The sequence below is a fragment of the Macaca fascicularis genome, chromosome 1 (genome assembly GCF_037993035.2).
Source record: "Macaca fascicularis isolate 582-1 chromosome 1, T2T-MFA8v1.1".
NCBI lineage: Eukaryota > Metazoa > Chordata > Mammalia > Primates > Cercopithecidae > Macaca > Macaca fascicularis.
In genome coordinates, this window is record NC_088375.1 from 108,584,205 (window position 1) to 108,605,573 (window position 21,369).

A 21,369-nucleotide genomic window follows, 5' to 3' on the forward strand; every position below is an offset into this window, starting at 1 on the left:
TCTTTCTCATCTGGTGATGCTAGCTAGCACTTCTAATTTATGTAAATATTTTCATGTGGATAAGATTTTTTTCTTCATTTATTTTCCTATAATTTTATTGATTTGTTATTTTTCTTTTCCCTCCCCCTTCCTCCCTAGAAGGTGTGACTGTAGAAAATGTTGGGTAGGGTCTTTTGACTTTATAGCCCTATGCCCCATGCACTTCTATTGGCCGGTTTTATTTTGGGCTGGTCAGTTTGACCTACAGGCCAGTAGATGGTGCTTATGAGTAAAAGCCAGCAGTGGCCAATGCAAACAGTCATATATTTGATACTGTTTACAGACAGAAGCTCTGAATTGCCTCAGGCAATGGGCTGATCTGTGGGGTGCTCAGTGGTTTGAGCTCCCTGTTCAGTCCTTGGGGACATACCAAGATGGGCAGAGCCAGATTGGGCAGCCCACCTAACTGATCCTCCAGTGGCAGACACAAGCACCAGCACCAAGGGAGAAAGGCTCCCAGAGGGGTGCCTAGGCCTGGAGCTGGGAAACCTCCCTGGCCCCAAGTTCTCTGCATGGAAGTGTTGCGGGCAGCCTAAACTCCTAATCCAGAAGAGTGGGTGCTCCAGACGCCTGAATATCTGCCTAGACCTAGAGCACAGAGGACCCTGCTTTACCACAATCTGCACTGGAAGAATGGGGCAGCTCAGGCTGCTGATCCAGGCAACTGGAGTCTTGAACATTTGAAGATCTGTAGGAGCATGGAGCAGAAATTGCCCTGCTGCAGCACAGTCTCAAGGAGCAGGCTGGCGCACCCATGAATGACACGTACAGACAGATTCCAGGTCTCCACGCCAGGTGGCCCTGGCTGCAAGTCTTATCACCCAGAAGAAACAGCAGCTGCGGTAGTTCTCCTACTGCTGTCATAGGGGAGAACACAGTTCCAGCACCTACCTGTGGGGCACTTTCCACACTTGCCATTAGATTCTGGCTATAGAGACCCCTACTCTACTCCAGGGTAAGTGCTCCAGTCTCTGGCCCAAGACTAAAATGCCTGCACAGCCATACTGCCAAGTCATCAGAGAATGGCTGACTTTGTATGCGCCTGGGTTAAAAATGGCATCCTGCTTTCAGTACTGGGTTTGGGAAAATCTCTGCAGCTTTTCCCAGTGTCTTTCCCTCTCAGTGTCACCAAACCTCTTCTCAAGTTAGCTCCAGGGCTTGGAAGAAACACGGTGCTCTCCTTTGGCCTGCGTTGCATGGATCCCCATTAGAAAACTAAGTCACAGAGAGCAACTCTGTGCCCCTCTCACATACTGGGGCTTCACTCACTTTTCAGATGGACTCTATAACAAGGGTTGTTTGCCCGCTTTCTCCTCCTTAGGATCTGTGGTGTCTTTTGCTATTCCAGTGAATTCCCATTTTCATTCTTGAATTAAAGCTCATAATTTCAACCTTTATGCATTATTTTGCTATTTCCAAGTGGATGAGGCATGCTAAAGCCTCTAATATACCATCTTGAAAAATAAAATAGAATTTTTTTTAAAATCCTAAAATTCATGTGGAACTATGAAATACCCTGAATAGCCAAAGCAATCTTAAGGACAAAAGAACAAAGCTGGATGTATCACACCACTTGATTTCAAAATGTACTACAAATATCCAGTAATCAAAATAGAAAAAAAAAAAAAAGATGCATAGATCAATGGAACAGAATAGAGAGCCCATAAATTAACCCCCCCCACACACTTCCTGTTAACTGATCTTTAACAAAGGTGCCAAGAACACACAATGGAGAAAGGATAGTTTCTTAAATAAATGGTTTGGGGAAAACTAGATATTCACATGCAGAAGAATGAAACTGGACCCTCGTCTCACCCCATATACAAAAATCCTCTCAGTCTTCAAAATCAGATCCCCATTCCCTTCTGGGTTTCTGGTTGTGTTTGCATTTTCAGCTTAACTGCTGCACTAAGAGCAGCCCATTAGCTCATCTACTGACTGTCCCATAACAGGAGCAATGTGCTTTTTTATGTCAAACTAGATGGTGAGGCTGAAAAGGAACCAAGAGAGTGGAAAAAAAATACTGGAAAAAATGCCGGTGGTGTCAGACCTAAAGCCTAGAGAACAGGGATGGGGCAGCTTGAGTGAGAGGAGTGAGAGGGTGCACCCAGAGAATCCCAAACACCTTGTTGGGTCTACCTTGACCCCTGATCTGCAACCCTCACTGGAGACATCACTCCATAACTTTTCTCCTCAAGCCCAAAGTTTGACCTGAGCCTCTCTACTTCCAACATACCATCACCAATCTTACATGCTGAAATTGACTCTCACCATCCTTTATTTGAGAAACACAAGCTGAATATCTGCTAAGGCCAGTAAGTGGCTTGCTCAGCTTGGGTTTCAGCAGTGAATAAGGGGCACATTTACTTTCTTCAGGGATCTTACAACCTAGCAGAGAAGATAGACACTACACAAATACGGTATTTATATCTGTGATGACTGAGCCCAAAGGCTAAATGTAGGCATTGTAGTGTGGGTGAGAGAACTGTCTTTGTCTTGGAGTTCAAACCTAGCTTCAGAAGTGAATAATTACTTTTCCATATACAGTCATTGTCCAGAAATAAGTACAGAGTCCGTATTTAATCCCAATGATGTACAACTTTAAATTGCTGTAAGACTTCATTTTGAGTATAACACATGTCCCCCTGTCTGTGTGACTCAAAGCATTTCAGAACTTGTCAGCAGGAGGGTCCCCGTTTCCTCATGAATTGAAAACTGACTTGTAGCTGGCTTTTTCCTAGCCCCACCACTGAGTCCCTGTCTGAGTTTCTGTCTCCATATCCTGATTTGGAGACATTCTTTTTCTTCTTGGGATGGAACTCTTTATTCTCACACATCTCTTATGAAATCTCCAACCATTTGTTCTTCTCAGAATACTGTCCACAGCCCAGTTACTTCTCTCAGAGCATGGAGCAGTTCCAAATGTTCTGCACTGTGAGAACTTCTTAGTATCCCTGACATCCTGAGGACCTGGGATAATGAAGAAGAAATTTACCTGACTGGCTCAAAATGAGGAAGTTATGACCTAATAACAAGCATGTTAACTCTGGGCCAAGGGGTGCTTTATCTGAGGTCTAGTTCCAGGGTGAGTCTTCTGAGAAGGCATATTAGTAATAAATGAGTGGACAACCAGCCAACCAAGGATCAACCCTTCTCCTTTGCAATATATGACTGATGCTATGAAAAGAAGCTGAGTCATTCTTGGGGAAGATGAGATGAACAAGCCAAAAAAGGCAACTTGGGAAGTTGTCCAAGTCGTCGTGGAGTTTATGTCATTTAATTTTCTTACTATTGGGTTCCAGAAACACAAAATTGGATTAACAAATATCCTCTGTTCATATTATATGTTCACAATTCATCCATGCTTGGCCTTCTTAATTAATGTACCTACCTGCTTGTTTATTATTTAAATAACAAACACACAAAAATTCACCATCCAAGGGAAAATGATAACTTTGATAGAAAGTTATATGCACCTGTGTAATTCAGCCTTCACCCATGTCCCTGCCTGTCCCATCTAATATAACCATGATTCTAAATCTTGTATTCATCATTCTTTGCTTCCCTTTTTTTATATTTCATTATTTTTATTTCTAAAAATTGTTATTTTGTTTTTTCTAAGTTTCATTTCTTGAGATATTGAGTACCATAAAATCATCCATTTAATTATCCAATTCTATGAGCTTTGACTAACATAGTCAGGTAGACCCCACTACAACTAAGATAAACAACAGTTCTATCACCCCAAAATATTCCCTCATGTGCTTATTAAATCTACCCCTCCCTCATACCAATCCTTGGCAACCACTGACCTCTTTTCAGTTCTTATAATTTTGCCTTTTCCAGAATGCCCTATAATTAAAATCATATAATATGTAGTATAAAGTCTGACTTATTTTGCATTTGAAATTCATCCCTGTTGTTTTACGTATCAGTAGTGGATTCCTTTTTCTTATTGCTAAGTATCCTTCCATTACACAGACCATTTTTAAAACTCTATTCATCAGTTGAAGAGCATGTGGGGTCCTTCAAGTTCAGGGCAGTTATGAATAAAGCCACTATAAATATTGGCCTACAGGTTTTTCTGTGAACATACAAGTTTATTTCTCTTGGCTAAATATCTAAGAATAGGATTTCTGGGGCAAATTGTAAGTTGTATGTTTAATTGTTTTGATAGACTGCCAACTAATGTAATTTTGCATTTCTACCAGCAATGACTTGGGCTTCTTGTTATTCTACATCCCTCATATTACTTGATATTGTCACATTTCATTTTAGCCATTCCGATGTGTATAGAGTGGTATCTCACTTTGCTTTTAAATTGCGTTTCTCTAATGACTGATTAGGTTGAGTATCTTTTCATGTGCTTACCTGCCACCCATGTATCTTCTTTGTTAAAATGTCTCTTCAAATATTTTGCCCATATTTTCTGTTTTATTACCTATTTTTGAGAATTTAAAAAATATTGGCCTGGCGCAGTGGCTCACGCCTGTAATCCCAGCACTTTGGGAGGCCAAGGGGATAGATCACAGGTCAGGAGATCGAGACCATCCTGGCTAACACAGTGAAATCTGTCTCTACTAAAAATACAAAAAAATTAGCCAGGCGTGGTGGTGGGCGCCTGTAGATCCAGCTACTTGGGAGGTTGAGGCAGGAGAATGGCGTGAACCCGGGAGGCGGAGCTTGCAGTGAGCCGAGATCATGCCACTGCACTCCAACCTAGGCAACAGAGCAAGGCTCCATCTCAAAAAAAAAAAGAAATTATTGACCCAAGTCCTTAGTAAGATATGTGTTTTACAATATTGTCTCCAAGTCTGTGAATTTGTTAATTTTCTTTGCATTTGCCTAGCAGTGCCTTTTGAAAAGCAGAAGTTTTTTATTTTGATGAAGTCCTATATTTATTTTTGAATTGTACCTTTTTGGCATATCTAAAATATTTTGCATAACCCAAAGTCACAAAGATTTTTTTGTTTTATTGTAGAAGTTTCATAGTTTAATTTTTAATTTTTTAAATTACAATCTAATAATTTTTATATCTAGCATTAGGTATGATTTCTTTTACATATGGATGCCCAAATGTTTCAGCTCCATTTGTTGAAATAACTATTATTTCTCCAGTCATGACTCAAGAAAGAATTATGTCATACTAATTCCCAGGAAATTGTAAGGGACAGACTCTGCTCCACAGCATGTGAGTTGAAAGAAGGAAGAAGGGAGGAAGAAAGGAAGCAGTGGTAGGCTCCCAGGTGAGAGGTATGTGGACAGCGATCCTGCTTCCAGATTCAGTGTCATTGGTTGGATATTATGGAAGTACCCAAGCTACAAATCTAGTCTTGGGCGTGTGCCTGGCTGTCACCTCCCCTGGTTGTGAAAGCAGCAGCATGCCCAGGCTGTGCATCACACACCGTGCACAAGATAAAAGCACTCCTGCCCTGGGCTCCTCATCTGCAGTCTCCTCAGGAACAGCCTTCGCCTGCCTCCTCTGCACCTGGTGAGTGTCCGGCAGGGGATGGGACTCAACTTGGGATGCTGGAACGGAAAACTAAGATCATAGCAGAAGAGAGGGAAATGGAGAGGTCTGAAACAAAAGCCCAGAGAGGGGATGGCAGAGAGGGTACCAATGCGGGAAGTGGGGCCAGGAGGGAGCCCCTGCAGGAGCTGACAGCAATTCCATGACCTGCAAAGGCCACAGAAGCTTATGATTCCTTCCCATCCTGTTTCTACTCAGGCTGGCACATGTTTCCTATGATATCCATTCTCCAGAATGCCTTTTTTCAAAAGGGTGGATTCCTAGAGGCTCTTTGGAGAAACAGAAACATGGATGCCCACTTAGACTCACAGCAATCTGTCCCAGGTGGAGAACAAAGTGAGAGGCATCTGACATGTCCCACCAACTCCACATCAGCTTCCCTCACCCTCCTGCAGCTTGTGCCTCAGGAAGCAGCTGGTCTTAGAGACATTGGACTGTAGATTTTAAACTAACAAGTGGCTTTGTTTCATCCAGGACAACTCAACTCCTGACAAGATGTCCTGCCAGCAGAACCAGCAGCAGTGCCAACCTCCACCCAAGTGCCCCTCACCCAAGTGCCCCCCAAAGAGCCCAGCACAGTGTCTGCCTCCAGCTTCCTCTGGCTGTGCCCCAAGCTCCCAGGGCTGCGGTTCCAGCTCTGAGGGCGGCTGCTGCCTGAGCCACCACAGGCGCCACCACCGATGCCGGCGCCAGAGGTCCAACTCCTGTGACAGGGGCAGTGGTCAGCAAGGCGGGGGCTCCAGCTGCAGCCACGGTTCTGGAGGCTGCTGCTGACCTGGATCCTGATGCTGAGACAAGCAATTTTAGAGGAAACAAGAATCCCAAGGGCCCAGGAAAACCCCATCTTGATGCACGAGTTCCCAGATACCCTCTTCTGGCTTTCACAGGCTGAGCTGGGGGTTTTCCTGTGGAAGGTCTGGGCTCTCCCCAGAAGGCACTTCCTATCTGATGTCCAGGATGTCACATGTTCCCTTACCCCTGTACCTGTGAAGGACTGGCAGTGTTTGTGCCTGACCTTGTCAAAAAATAAAGCTTCTTGTCCTCATTACCACTGGTGTCTCCCTTGGCATTTCATTCTGTCTCTCCCTCTGTGGGGCTGGAAGTGTGCCCTCCTGTCTGCCCCTGACATCCAGCACTACCACAGGGAAGATGCAGAATTCTAGCTCTAGGCTGCAAAATTCTGGAGTCTGTCGAGTCTTTTTGTCCTGGGATTGTGAGGTAGTGGGGGACAGGATGTGATGAGAGGGATTGTAGTGAGGCCTCCAACTGTCAGAAAAGAACGACTGAAATGTGACTGTTCCTTTCATAATGGACTCCCCAGTCCTAGAAGGAGCTACTAGATGTTTCTGACATCCCAATTACAAAATAGTGAAGATGTAGCAGGCAATTATCAAAAAAAAAAAAAAGGCAGAATTAGCATTTCTTCTAAAGGGGTAAATTTGACTCTCCAAGGGACATTTTTTGTTGTCAAAACTTAGAGAATTTCTGGCATCTAGCGGGTAGAGGCCAGGGATGCAGCTAAGCCTCCTACCAAGCATAGGACAGCCCCACAGTGCAGAATTATCTGACCCAGAAAGCCAATAATTGCAAGGCTGAAAACCTTTAGACTAAAATTAAAAGATGGGTAAAGAAAAAAGTGGCCTCAGCTATCTGTAATCCCAGCGTTTTGGGAGGCTGAGGCAGGTGGATTACCTGAGGTCAGGAGTTTGAGACTGCTTGACCAACATGGTGAAACCACATGTTATATGATTAGTCTCTACTAAAAATACAAAAAAAAAAAAAAAAAAAAAAAAAAAAAAGCTCGGCGTAGTTGCAGATACCTGTAATCCCAGTTACTCAGGAGGCTGAGGCAGGAGAATTGCTTGAACCTGGGAGGCAGAGGTCACAGTGAGCCTGTTGTGCCACTGCACTCCAGCCTGGGCCGCAAGAGTGAAACTCCATCTCAAAAAAAAAAAAAAGAAAGAAAGAAAGAAAGTAAAAGCTGGTCTCAGGAAAAACAGATAACTCCATATACACAATTAAATTCCCAGAGAGAGAAGGTGGAGGGAGTAGAATTAATTAAAGCTTAAGATGTCCTGGGTTAGGGGAGAAATGGAGCTGAGAGCTTAGGGAATGTAGTAATGTGGAGGCTGTAGACTGAGACCATTAAGAAAAAGGAAGACAGAAAATGAGAAGTATTGCTAGGCTTATAAATTAGTATAATTGTAAGATCAAAAATTTATTTGCTTATTAGGTGCTAGAAAACCCGAAGTGACTACTATGAACTCATTTAATTTTCTAACTTGATAAGCCATGTGCTCTTAATAACCATATTTTACAAACAGGGAAATTGTGGGTCCAACAGTTCTGCACAGGACCCAGGCCACACAGCCAGTAAGTCCATGATCCTAGCTGATGCCATTTGTACCTTCCTGGAGACTTTTCAAGAGATTTTTAGAAACAATTAGTATTTTATACTTTACATTTATTTTGTCCTGCTTAACGTCATGTTTTGTTCTTATTTTTGTTTGATTTTTTAAAATTTGCAGAGCTAAGAGCCCAACTATGTGAATCATAACTTCAATAAAACTTTTAAAAAATTTGTCTCTGTCATGTTTTGGATGTGTGATACTTAACTGCCCTCTAGGTTTAATTACCTCCTTAGAGAGAGAGATGAGTCTCATTCTGTCTGCCAAATTGTTGAAATACCATCATAGAGAAAACAGTTCATCAAATCCATAAGAATAAGCCAAAGGAACATCATAGGACATGAATTAAATTACAAATTGAAAATGTGGATGTGAAAATTACAAATTGAAAATGTGAACTCTGTGTGGAGCTGTGTACAACAAGCAAAAATAAACAAATATAGATAGCACATTAGGAGTTTATTGAATCAAAAATATTCTTTTGAAAATATCAAACTGGCTATTTTTACTGCAAAGTCTAAGAACTCAGGATTTCTAAAATCTCTGGAATTTAGTAAAGAAAAGGGCTCTCAAGGAGTTTGATGTGAGAAATACTCTAACCAGTTCTGATCACTCTCCAGCTCAGCACAGTTGCTGAAGATAGGAACCACAGCTGTCCTGTTTGATTCATCACCACAAGCTGCTTGTTACTCAAAACCGGAGACATTCTTGGGTAGCGCTCCACCATGGGACAGAAACAGTGTCAAGTCATGATTCAAATTTGTCTCAAAAATATTGAGAATGCATAAGGTTGGCTGGGAGGTTGGAGTTGCTACCCTGTGTGTGAGGCCTTGCCACATGGACCCCACACCAGGGAACCCACAGATCTAGCCAGAACCACTCCACTAGTCCAGAAACTGAAGACCACTGTTTGGAGCAGGACTAGAATTGATGAGACAAATTCCTAACTGCGTATCACCTGCAAGAGAAAAGATCCAGCCTTTGAAGAAATAAAACCTGCCATCTGTCAAAGTCTATGGAAAGAGGATTGGAGGCTCAAAGCACCTATCAAGGTCAAGCTCTTGATGTCAAATTGTCCACCAATTCCTACACACACTGTGAGTTCACTCAGGAGGAAGAAGAAATAGGAGTTGGACCAACTTATGAAGTTGGAACCTGCAATACCAAGACAGTCAAAGACAGATGTTAAGCAGTTCCTGATGCTGCCCCTAAAAGTGGACCCCAATAGGTCAACTAATAAAGATCACCTCGACCCAGCCGAGGATTCAATAGTTAATAATTAATAATTCATTTAAAAACTATTTATTAAACATTTACTACATACAGACACCACTACAGGTACTGGAGATACATTAGAGAAAATGAACAAATAAGATGTTCTCAGGGAACTTCCCAATCCAGTGGGTCCATTCAAGACAGTCCTCTGATTTGCTTGTAAAACAGCAAAGTAAGGTATCAACACCCCTCTATCCAGTTGGTTTCCCATATCTTTGGATTGAAGAGGCAGCAGTGTAGCTTTGATAAACACAATGAAAGATACTAGCCTGAGAACAACATTGATGATTAAATATACTGGCTTTGCTATCGCAAAAACGTCATGTAGTAACATCTTACTTTTATACCACAGGCAGCAATCAAGTAAGAATAAGGGATGAGTTGCTAGTGGTGATGGGAAGAATATTAGTGCACAAGAAGGCCTATGTTCTCAGACCCTTGCCAGTGGAAAAAGTAATGTTTGCACCAGTAGTAAAAGGTACTCTCATTTTCCTCCTGTTAGACCTTATCTCAAAGTGGCTAGCCACAACTATAGGCTTTCCTGTAGTAGGATAAACAGACACATTTACTGTAGTAATAATGTTTTCTCAAAAGCCATGTGTTTTTATTTAACTTTTATTTGAAGTTCAGGGGTACATGTGCAGGTTTGTTACACAGGTAAACTTGTGTCATGGGCATTTGTTGTACAAATTATTTTGTCACCCAGATATTAAGTCTAGTACCTATTAGTCATTTTCCCTGGTCCTCTCACTCCTTCTATTCCCCACCCTCTGGTAGGTACCTGTGTCTGTTGTCCTCTCTATGTGTCCATGTGTTCTCATTACTTATATCCCACTTACAAATGACAATGTGCAGTATTTGGTTTTCTTTTCTTGCCTTACTTTGCTAAGGATAATGGCCTCCAGCTCCATCTATGTTCCTGCAAAGGACATGATCTCACTCTTTTTTATGGCTGCATAGTATCCTATGGTGTATATGTACCACATTTTCTTTATCCAGTCTATCTTTGATGAGCATTTAGGTTGATTCCATGTTTTTGCTATTGTGAATAGTGCTGCAATAAACATATGTCTACATGTGTCCTTATGATAGAATGATTTATATTATTTTGGGCATATACCCAGTAATGGAATTGCTGTGTTGAATGGCATTTCTGTCCTTAGGTCTTTTAGGAATAGCCACACTGTCTTCCACAGCGGTTAAACTAATTTACACTCACATCAACAATGTATAAGCATTCCTTTTCCTCTGAAACCTCACCAACACCTGCTATTTTTTGACTTTTTAAGAACAGCCATTCTGACTGGTTTGAGATGACACCTCACTGCAGCTTTGATGTGAATTTATCTAATGAGCAGTGGGATGTTGGGCTTTTTAAAAAATATGCTTGTTGACTGCATGCACCTCTTCTTTTGAAAAGTGTCTGATCACGTCCTTTGCTTGCTTTTTAATTGTGTTTTTTTTTTTCTTGTAGATTTGCTTAAGTTCCCTATAGATGCTAGATATTAGGCTTTTGTCAGGTGCATAGTTTGCAAATATTTTCTCCCATCCTGTAGGTTGTCTGCTTACTGTGTTGATAGTTTATTTTGCTGTGCAGAAGCTCTTCAATTTAATTAGACCCCATTTGTCCATTTTTGCAGTTGATTTTGGTGTCTTTGTCATAAAATCTTTGTCCATTCCTAAGTCCGGAATGGTATTGCCTAGGTTGTCTACCAAGGATTTTATATTTTTTAAGTTTCACATTTAAGTCTTTGATCCATGTTAAGTTGATTTTTGTATATGGTGTAAGGAAGGAGTCTAGTTTCAATCTTCTGCATATGGCTAGCCAGTTATCCCAGCACCAATTATTGACTAGGAATCTTTTCTCCATTGCTTGTTTTTGTCAGATTTTTGATACCAGATGGTTGTAGGTGTGTGGTCTTATTTTTTTGGCTTTCTATTCTGAACCACTGGTGTATTTGTCTGAAAAAAAATACACATTTTTAATTACACGTGTGATATAAAAGATTTGTCTTATTCTTGAGTATGCTTATATTTCAGAAGAAAATGCATCTTTATTGTTATAATAAAATACAATAGGAAAATTCTACAGACCTGATTCAAATGCAATTTTTACAGGCATTAGTCACACATCAATTGCATTACGTCAGGTATACATAATAACACTACCAAATGCATCTATAATTATTCACCTTCAATTAATTATAATTTACCTTTCAGATAAATTCTCCCTGGCTATCCCAGCCTGGGTGAATCATCTTCTTCTCTGACCCATGTCTGCAACTCAGAAACTTACAAAGTGAGTGGCTTACTGACACATCAGTCATCAGATGTAGGTTAGTTCCTTATCTCCGTCTCTGGTTGCAGCTCTAATGTCCGTGGTCCACTGCGCTTTCATTCCTTTGTAGTTTTTTCTGTCCTCAAACACCTTTACCTTATGACAACTATCACCTGAAGAAATAAGAAAACAAAGCCAGAAACATCTGACTCCTCAACCTATGTTCTTAATGAACCTATTATTCTGGCCGCTTCTATCCACCACATTCTGTCCTCAGACAGAAATTTTATCCATTCCCCTTCTCTCCTCAGGAACACCTGTACCTCCTAGGTATCATGAGTTTCTCTGTGTCTCCCTGATCAGAAACTCCAAGGAGAGGTCAGACTCCTTATCCCTTTGTTCCTGGTCCATGTCCATCTTCAGCTCCTATAGGTTGCCGACCTCACCTCGACCACTCTCAAATGATACCGAATGACCATCTCTGGGCACACTGAGGAGACAGGAGACTGATACCCAAAAGCTCTTGCCTAAACCTCAGGACTCAACACACATTTTATGTAGCTTTCATCATCTTGGGTCATAGTCATTTGATCACCTGTCCGTCTGCCCTGCTACACAGTGAGCTACTCAACGAGAACCACATCTCATTTATTTATGAGGTGTGTCCACCATCCAATGGATTGCATATCTATCACCATGCCCACTGTGTAATATCTGGGTTTTTTTTTTTAGAGAATAGAAGAAAGTAAAGAAGGAATGTATAAAGAAAGAGAAGGGGAGAGCAAAAGAGGATGGGAAAAAGAGAAGAAAACACACCAACAACAAGCTTAAGAAATAGGCACCTGGACAGTTTTGAGGCATCCCAGATCCTTCTCTTAGAAAAACTTAGTCTTTCCTCGCCGCCCCCCTCCCCACCGCCGACCTACTACCAGGACCCTGCAGCCTATAAGCAAGCAACATAGAACCTGGTAACAAGATCTTGTCCAGACAGTCTATGAATTAGAACTTCCTGAGACATCTGCCTCTTTCCTCAAGGTGTTCAGACGGAGAATCTCTGAGCACCAAGCATCAGTCACTAAGGTGCCCCCAGCTCAGGCCCAGGCAAAAGCCTCAGACCCCTTGGTGTGACAAAGACAGGTAAAGAAGTAGAAGAGGACAGTAGAAGTTGAGACTAGAGAAATCAGCCAGTTCCTGGCCAGCCAGAGACTAGTACTGTAGCCAAAGAATTTTTTGTTTGTTCTGTGGACAACAGGTACTTATGTATGTAAGCCCACAGGTGATCTCATTCTCCAACCTCCAATTTTTTCTCTTCCATCTCATGTGATCTGATCCTCTCAAACCTGACTGTGCATCAGAATCACCTGGGAGATACTAAAACCCTGATGCCTAGTCCAAGCCAACCAGCATCTTGAGGGATGAAACTCAGAGTTTCGTATTTTTTAAAAACCCTCCAAGATGATGCCAATGTGCAGCCAAAGCTGAGAACTTCTGAGGTAGAGAGATCTCTTTTCTCTCCAGAAATTTCACCCTCTCTGATCGCCTGGCATCCATCTTCTACCTCCCCCACCCCCATCTCCTGCTTTCTATATGTGACTTTGTGAAATAACAAAACTTTCTTCAACTTTATCTGCTTTCCCTACACCACTTGTAGCAACTCAAAGTCCCCTGGATGATTGGAGGTCTGACCCACTCCTCAGCACTTCAGGCCCACCACGACCTGTACTGAAAATTGGAGCTCAGCTCAAAAGTAAAGAAAGATCATGTTACAGACCACCCAAGATGGCTTACAGAAACTGAAGGGTTTGAGGGTGACATAGGGTTTGGAGACAAAACTTTTCTTTTCTTTTCTTTTTTTTTTTTTACCACAGCACTGAGTTTTATTAGGGATTTCATTAAGATTAAATTTCTAGGAATGAGGGAGTCCTAGTTAAGAGGACACAAAAGCCCACGAAGCCTCCTCAGATCTCATAGTGAACCACCGGCTCAGGTTCTTTGGAGGGATCGCCGCCTCGTTCCAGGTACAGATTATTGTAAGGATACTGCTTTGGTCCCACAGGCTGGTAGGAAGGGTACACGTCCCCCACCCAGAACATGAATGTCATGAAAGCCAGGAAACCGAAGAGGTGCATACACATGACATTCCAAGAAACAGGTGTGGGGGATGTATCCACACGGTTCCTGGTGTACATGTCTACGTGCCAGTGCATCGGTTCACCCCAGTTCAACCTCAGGTCCGGTTGGTCCCAGCTATACCATGGATCCCTCTCATGCTGTGAACGGTCAGGGAGCTTCGGGTAGTCGCCATACCCCATGCCCTCATCCGGGTAAGGCTTGTAGTCTTCCATACGCATATTATACTTCTTGGCGGCGTCGGCCCGTTCTTCTGGGGTCCTAGGATAGGGCCCTGGGAACATGTCCTTGGTCATGCGGGAGGCTGTCAGTGCGCCCAGCGGCACCACGTTCCGGGATGCCCTTTGCAGCCACTGAACTCCCAGGACCCCGGCCCTGGCCACCGCCATCTTCACCTTCTTCACGTTCGAGACAAAACTTTTCATTGTTGACATCTGAAGTCTTTCACATTTTTTGCCACAAAGCCCTGATTTTACAGTGATGATTAGCTCCAAGAAGGAATGTTTTCCTACATGCAGTTTAAAAAATATTATGCAAGTCACGAAATTGAGTATTCATTTATTTGTTGACTGATATTGGAAAGAGAGGAAGAACCAAGAGAGATCCTTGGCAGGAAAATCTTCCAAAGGCCTCTGAACAAGTTTATTAAGTAGTCTGAACTCAGTGTCAGATACAAATAGGGATTTATTTTTCCTCCAGTCTCTGTCTTCTACTATGTTATACTGACTCTACTTTGATGATATCTCAAGTGTGTTTCAGGGCTTTCCAATCATTTTTCAGGTACTCAGGGAGCACCCCATCCTGTCCAGTTGTATATAACTCAGAATAAGAATATTAACTCTTCCCTCTCCAACCCAGCACAGCCCAACTGTCTCTTAAAGGACTGTGTGGAAAACAGGCATCTAGTGTGTAGAAAAGGGACATGGCCAGCTCCATCACGTATTGTCCACCTCCTCCTGTCCCCTGTGGGTTCCCTTTATTCTGCACTGTTTTGAGGCTGGAATGAGAAAAGCGGGGATGAAGCAAATATCTCATATTTGGCTGGTACTGCTAGTGTTTCTCAGTGGCTGCATCCTCTCTATGCTGACCCATGAGGGCTCTCTTACTAGATAAATGACTGATTTCTTTAAGGAGTCTTTAGCACAGTGACCTGATGTGATAAACTTGGCCTCTTTTGACACTCTCCTACACTCTTAGCCCCATTGGTACAGGCCTCTTGCCTTGCTAGTCACATTCCTAACAGGACTGTGGCAGTACAGCTACGCCTAGTTGCCCTCCAAACTGTCCACTGGCTCAGGGAAACTCATCAACTCTGGCCATGTCAATCAGTAAGGGACTGGCTGCTTCTCTTTTCCCCATTCTCCTTTCCATTTTTCTCTTTCCAAATATTTTTCACTTTCCAGAATAGCCAGAGAACTGTTCAGCAAGTCCACTGATAATGCTGAGGCCTGAAATTTCAGTCTTCCTGGGCTGTGTGTGTGTTTGTGTGTTTGTGTGTGTTTTATCATTTTGTTTTGTTTTGTTTTGTTTTGAGATGGAATCTCGTTCCGCCACCCAGGCTGGAGTGCAGTGGTGAAATTTCAGCTCACTGCAACCTCCGTCTCCCCGGTTCAAGTGATTCTCCTGCCTCAGCCTCCTGCGTAGCTGGGATTACAGGCACCAGCCAACACACCCAGCTGATTTTTGTATTTTTAGTAGAGATGGGGTTTCACCACATTGGCAAGGCTGGTCTTGAACTCCTGACCTCAAGTGATCCACCCACCTTTGCCTCCCAAAGTGCGGAGATTACAGGCATGAGCCACCGCTCCCAGCTAAGTCTTTCTGTTTTTTAGGCTTGATAAGTTCTACAATTTGTCCCCTTGAAATTCCTATGACTTTTCCTCTAGTGGAGGGTGAGAATAATAACCTGTTGCTTCCCCATGTGAAATGTAAGGGGGAAATCCACAGAATTCTATCCAGTTTTGGAGACTTCTCATCATTATAACAAGGGAAGAGTGATAGCATCAGGGCTCCTTCCAACCTCTTTATAAGGTGGAGAGTTATTTGTGCCTATTGTATACAACTTGGTAGTTATTTTTGTCAAATCTTAATGAAACAGGAAAAGCTTAACCTTACTTTCTCATATATGACCTGGATATTATATGGAAGTATCTCTGTGGTGATGAGAAGAGCTGTATATCTCAAAATAATAATGCTTATTGGATGTGAAGTTTGTGACCCAGATGACAAACTAGGGACGCATGTTTTCACTTAAGAAGAGAAGGTTGGGAATGGTTGAGCAAGGATCTCCAAAAATCTGCTCTTCCATTAAAAACACCTTGAAAATGAAAAATTGTGAAAATCAACGTTTGCAAAACTCTGGAGATTTACCAAAGGCTTGCAAAAATATTAGAGTGTTCACTTAAGAAAAGCAGTTGAATATGGGCAAGAGCAGTGAGCTTTGTGACATTTTTACTTGCCCTATTGTCATCTCCCTGTTCCCAGTGCCATCTTAGTCTTGAAATCTAAAATCCTAGTAGCACATGGAGGTAACAGAACATATCTGACACTATCCGAAAACCCCATCCCTAGAGAAACGTCATTATCTGACTATAAAGCACATAATGAAGATCCCATTCCCATTTCCCCTAGAAATCCCAACTGGCAGAGTTTGTTTTCATTCCGGTTGACTCAGAGCTCTCTCACTGCAAACAGCTTTTACCCCAGGGTGTTTGCCAAAAACAATCAGTAAAAAATGTTTAGCATCACAGGTACCTGTGATGGTGATAATAGTTGGGCAAACCAGAAGTTGACCAAAAACTTAGATGGAAAATCTGAGGAATGAGATTCTCATAGAGAGTTTAAAAAATCTATGACATATTTCTGGAAATCTAGGAGACTATGTGGACTTACAGGGCTGTGTGCATGTGCAGAAAAGACCTGGTAAGACCCAAATATCTCAAACTTTGACTGACCTCGAAGTTCCACACAAGCAGGAAATGAAACCTAAGACAGATTTGTAAACTGTCTTCTTAAGTCTTAAAAACATGCCCCAACATACACAGAGAGGATCTCCGCAAAGGTTGAAAGACATTAACTCAAGGCATTTAAGGAAATCTCTACTAAGCTAACTGAGTAGAGAGTTCAATGACCACACACAATAAAGAATACAGATTTTACAAAATTGGTTCAGGAAAGTCACAAAGCAAATGAACAGTGAAAACAAACAGCAACAAATCCCAGAGAGGGGTGGGAAATTTGATTTCCAGGATTTTCTATTATTTTAAATGTCCAATTATTAACCAAAAAAACAAAAAGAGAGGGAGCTACAAATAAACAAGAAAATGTGGCCTACACAAGGGGCAAGGTCCAGGGAGGTAGTCAAGAGAGACAGTCCCTAATGAAGTTAAAACATTGGGCTTACTAGACAAAGATAAAAAATCAACTATTTTAAATGTGCTTAAAGTACTAAAATAAACTAAGTCTTAAGAATTAAAAGAAAATATAAGAATATTGTCTTGCCAAATAGATAATAACAATAAAGAATTAAAAAGAATTTCTTAAAACAACCAAATAGAAATTTAAGGCTTGAAAAATACAATAACTGAAATTTAAAATTGACTAGAAGGACTCAACAGCAGGTTTGAACTAGAAGAACAAATCATTGATCTAGAAGATAGGTCAATTGTGATTATCCAACCTAAGGAACAGAAAGAAATAAGATTGAATAAAAATTAACAGAGCCTCAGAGGCCTGTGGATAACCATCAAGCACACCAACATATTTATAATAAGAATCCCAGAAGGAGATGAGAGAAATAAAAAGACAGAAAGAATATTCAAAGTAATAACAGTTAATTACTTATCAAATTTAATGAAAAATATTAATCTGCACATCTAAGAAGATCAACAAACTCCTAGCAGGGTATAGTCAAAGAGCTCCATACCTAAACACATCGTAGTATATATGTCAAAAGACAAAGAGAGAATTTTTAAAACAGCAAAAAAGACCCATCAAATACAAAAAAAAAAAAAGTTAATAACATTAACAGCTGGTTTCTCATCAGAAACCATGGAGGACAGAAGCCAGTCAGATAACATTCAAAGTACTAAAGAAAAAAAAAAGTAAACCAAGAGTTCTATATCCAGCAACACTATTCTCTAAAAATTAAGACATTCCCAGATAAACAAAAATTGAGAAAATTTTTTTCCAGAAATCCTGCTGTACAAAAAATACTAAAAGGATTAATTCAGTCTGAAATGAAATAACACTAGACAGTATTTGAAATTTTTATGAAGAAATGAAGAGCATTGGTAAAGTTAACTACCTGGTAAATATAAAAGATAGTATAAATATATTTTGTGCTTTTAAGTCTTTTTTCTCCAATTTGATTTGAAAGACAACTGCATAAAGAAATACTTATAGAGCTGCATTGATGGCCTTCTAATGTAAATATATGATTTTTATGACAATTACAGAATACAGAAGGGGGAGGGAACAAACCTACACAACAACAAAGTTTTGCATGCTATCAAAATTAAGTTGGTATTGATCTGAGTTATAATCACTGTAAGTTAAGATGTTAATAAGAACTCCCAATGAAACCACCAAGAAAATAACTCAAAAAATATACTAAAATATATAACATTGAAATTAAAAGGGTACACTACAAAATGCCCGTTCAACAAAAAACAAAGCCATACTGAAGAAAAAGAGGGGCAAAGAAAGTTATAAAATATATAGAAAATAAACAGTAAATGGTAGATAAAAAATTCTACCTTAATAGTAATTATACTAATTGTGAATAGATTAAATACCCCAATCAAAAGGCTAAGACTGGCAAAGTGGATAAAATAGCATGAACTAACTATATGCTGTCTATAAGACACAGATTTTAGACTCAAAGACAAAATAGATTCAAATAAAAGGTAGAAAAACATACACCATGCAATGGTAATCAAGAGATCTGGAGTGGCTATACTAATACTGGACAAAATAGACTTTAAGACGAAATTAATAGCAGAGGCAAAAAGGACATTTTATAATGATAAAAGGATCTATATCTATTAAAGAAATAATTATTATACATACATATGCACCTAACAATGGAGTCCCAAATTACATGTAGCAAAAACTAACAAAATTGAAGGGAGAAACAGAAAACTCATAAACAATTTAACAATAATAGTTGAAGCTTTCATACTCCACTTTCATTAATGGAAGAACAACCAGGAAGAAAATCAACAAAGAAACTGAAGACTTTAACAACACTATAAACCAATTAGATCTAACAGACATCTTGTTGAACACTCCAACCACAATAGCAGAATACACAGTTTTCTCAATTGCACATGGAACATTCTGCAGGGTAGACCATTTGTTGGGTCATAAAAGTAGTGTCATTAAATTTTAAAACACTGAAATCATACAAAGTATCATCCCTAACCACAGTAGAATGAAACTAGAAATCAATAACAGAAGGAAAACTAGAAAATTCAGAAATGTCTTAAGCAACCAATGAGTTCAGAAAGAAATCACAAGGAAAATTAGAAAATACTTTGAGATGAATGAAAATAAAAATACAACTTACCAAAAATTATGGGATATAGCAAAGGAAATGCTTAGAGAGAAATATATGGCTGCAAATGCCTACATTAAGGAAGAAGAAAAATCTCAAATCAATTACCTAACCTTCTGCCTTAGAACACTGAAAAAAAGAAGAAACTAAACATAAAGCAGGAGGAAAGAAATAATAAAGATTAAGTTCATAGCTGCATTATTCACAGTAACCAAAAATTGGAGCTAACTCAAATGTCCATCACTTGATGAATGGTTAAATAAAACGTGCTAAGTTCATAAAGTGAAATATTACTCAACCGTGAAGAATAATGGAGTTCTGATACATACTACAACATGGATAAATCTTAAACAATATGTTAAGTGAAAGAAGCTAATGCAAAATGCCATGTGGAATGAGGAGTGACTACTAATGGTTGGTGATAAAAAACAATTGCTTCAAGGAAGGTAGGATTGCAACCTCCAGCAGGCCTTAATGAGAAGAAGGTATACAGGCGTCAGACCTTCCTGGTTCCCTCTTGTCAGGCATCTTGGTGAGTGCACAGGAAGGTGACGAATGGATAGTCCCAAGGGTGTGCCTGGCTGTCACCTCCCTGGTTGTGAAAGCAGCAGCATGCCCAGCCTGTACATCACACACCCTGCACAGGATAAAAGCACTCCTGCCCTGGGCTCCACATCCGCAGTCTCCTCAGGAACAGCCTTCTCCTGCCTTCTCTGCACCCGGTAAGTGTTCAGCAGGGGACAGGGCTTGATATGGGATGTTAGAACAGGAAACAGAGAGGTTTGAAACAAAGACCCAGATACAGGGCTGTGAGAGAGCAGCAATGGGGGAAGGGGGCAGGAGGGAGACCCTGCAGGAGCTGACAGCAATTCCATGACCTGCAAGGCCACAGAGCTCACGATTCCCTCCCATCCTCTTTCTACTCAGGCAGGCACATTTCCTGTAACATCCATTCTATAGAATTCTTTTTCCCAAAAGGGTGCATCCCCTAGGGGTTCTTTGGAGAAACAGAAACACACATGCCCACTTAGACTGACAGCAATCTGTCCAGGGTGGAGAGCAATGTGGGAAGTATCTGGCATGTCCCACCAACTCCACATCAGCTTCCCTCACACTCCTGCATCTCTTGCCTCAGGAGGCAGCTGGTCTTAGAGACATTGGACTGTAGATTTTAAACTAACAAGTGGCTTTGTTTCGTCCAGGACAACTCAACTCCTGACAAGATGTCCTGCCAGCAGAACCAGCAGCAGTGCCAACCTCCACCCAAGTGCCCCTCACCCAAGTGCCCCCCAAAGAGCCCAGCACAGTGTCTGCCTCCAGCTTCCTCTGGCTGTGCTCCAAGCTCCGAGAGCGGCTGCTTCCTGAGCCACCACAGGCACCACCACCGATGCCGGCGCCAGAGGTCCAACTCCTGTGACAGGGGCAGTGGTCAGCAAGGTGGGGGCTCTGGCTGTGGCCACGGTTCTGGGGGCTGCTGCTGATCCAGATCCTGATGCCGAGATAAGCGATCTTTGGAGGAAACAAGAATCCCAAGGGGTCAGGAACAGCCCCATCCTGACGCATGCTTTCCCAGATACTCTCTTCTGACTTTCACAGGCTGAGCTGAGGGTTTTCCAGTGGGGCATCTGAGCTCTCCCCTGAAGGCACTTCCTGTTTTAAATCCAGGATGTCATATGTCTCCTTCCCCCTGTACCTGCCAAGGATTGGCAGTGCTTGTGCCCAACCTCGTCAAAAAATAAAGTTTCTTGTCCTCACTACCACTGGTGTCTCACTGGGCATTTCACTGTCTCTCTTCTCAGCTCCTTGGTCAGTACAACTCAGCTCAGGAGGCAAACCTTAGCTCTGCACCAGGAAAACATAGTGGATCTGACCCTGCTCCACTGATGGAAGGGAAGGGGAGAGTTTCATGTTGTAGTGGGAGGGAGAGAAGGATACAGGTTGTGTTGGTTTGAGGCCCTGAAACTCAACCTCAAACTCAAAGAGGGTATCAGTGCAAAAATTGACTTTTCCTGTAAAATCTGAGAGGACATTAATACAATTCAGGAATTTCCAGTGTTTGACAGAAGATCACTAGTTTGTTTTGATGAGCCGTTTCTGGGGTGCTAACTAAGAAACAGGAAATCAAGAGGCAAAGAAACAGAAAATAGGCAGA

The 21,369-nt window shown here is 41.4% G+C and overlaps 2 protein-coding genes and 1 pseudogene across 2 annotated transcripts; 2 read left to right on the forward strand and 1 right to left on the reverse strand.

Moving 5' to 3' along the window:
* The first annotated feature begins 6,043 nt into the window (after window positions 1-6,043).
* On the forward strand, window positions 6,044-6,620 carry LOC102137669 (late cornified envelope protein 3D). The gene has a single exon (XM_005541827.4). It carries the CDS (start codon window positions 6,065-6,067, stop codon window positions 6,341-6,343), a length of 279 nt encoding a protein of 92 aa, XP_005541884.2. The 5' UTR covers window positions 6,044-6,064; the 3' UTR covers window positions 6,344-6,620.
* Window positions 6,621-13,363: 6,743 nt separating this feature from the next.
* On the reverse strand, window positions 13,364-14,062 carry LOC102138041 (NADH dehydrogenase [ubiquinone] 1 beta subcomplex subunit 8, mitochondrial pseudogene; annotated as a pseudogene).
* A 5,829-nt stretch (window positions 14,063-19,891) lies between these two features.
* LOC102138425 (late cornified envelope protein 3D) lies at window positions 19,892-20,974 on the forward strand. Its single transcript, XM_005541829.3, has 2 exons — window positions 19,892-19,939; window positions 20,420-20,974. Exon 2 carries the CDS (start codon window positions 20,441-20,443, stop codon window positions 20,696-20,698), a length of 258 nt encoding a protein of 85 aa, XP_005541886.2. The 5' UTR covers window positions 19,892-19,939; window positions 20,420-20,440; the 3' UTR covers window positions 20,699-20,974.
* The last annotated feature ends 395 nt before the right edge of the window (window positions 20,975-21,369 follow it).

What these genes read in the sequence shown, in the direction of transcription:
- LOC102138425 (XM_005541829.3), top strand. Translation starts at nt 20,441, where the DNA reads ATGTCCTGCCAGCAGAACCAGCAGCAGTGCCAACCTCCACCCAAGTGC.
- LOC102137669 (XM_005541827.4), top strand. Translation starts at nt 6,065, where the DNA reads ATGTCCTGCCAGCAGAACCAGCAGCAGTGCCAACCTCCACCCAAGTGC.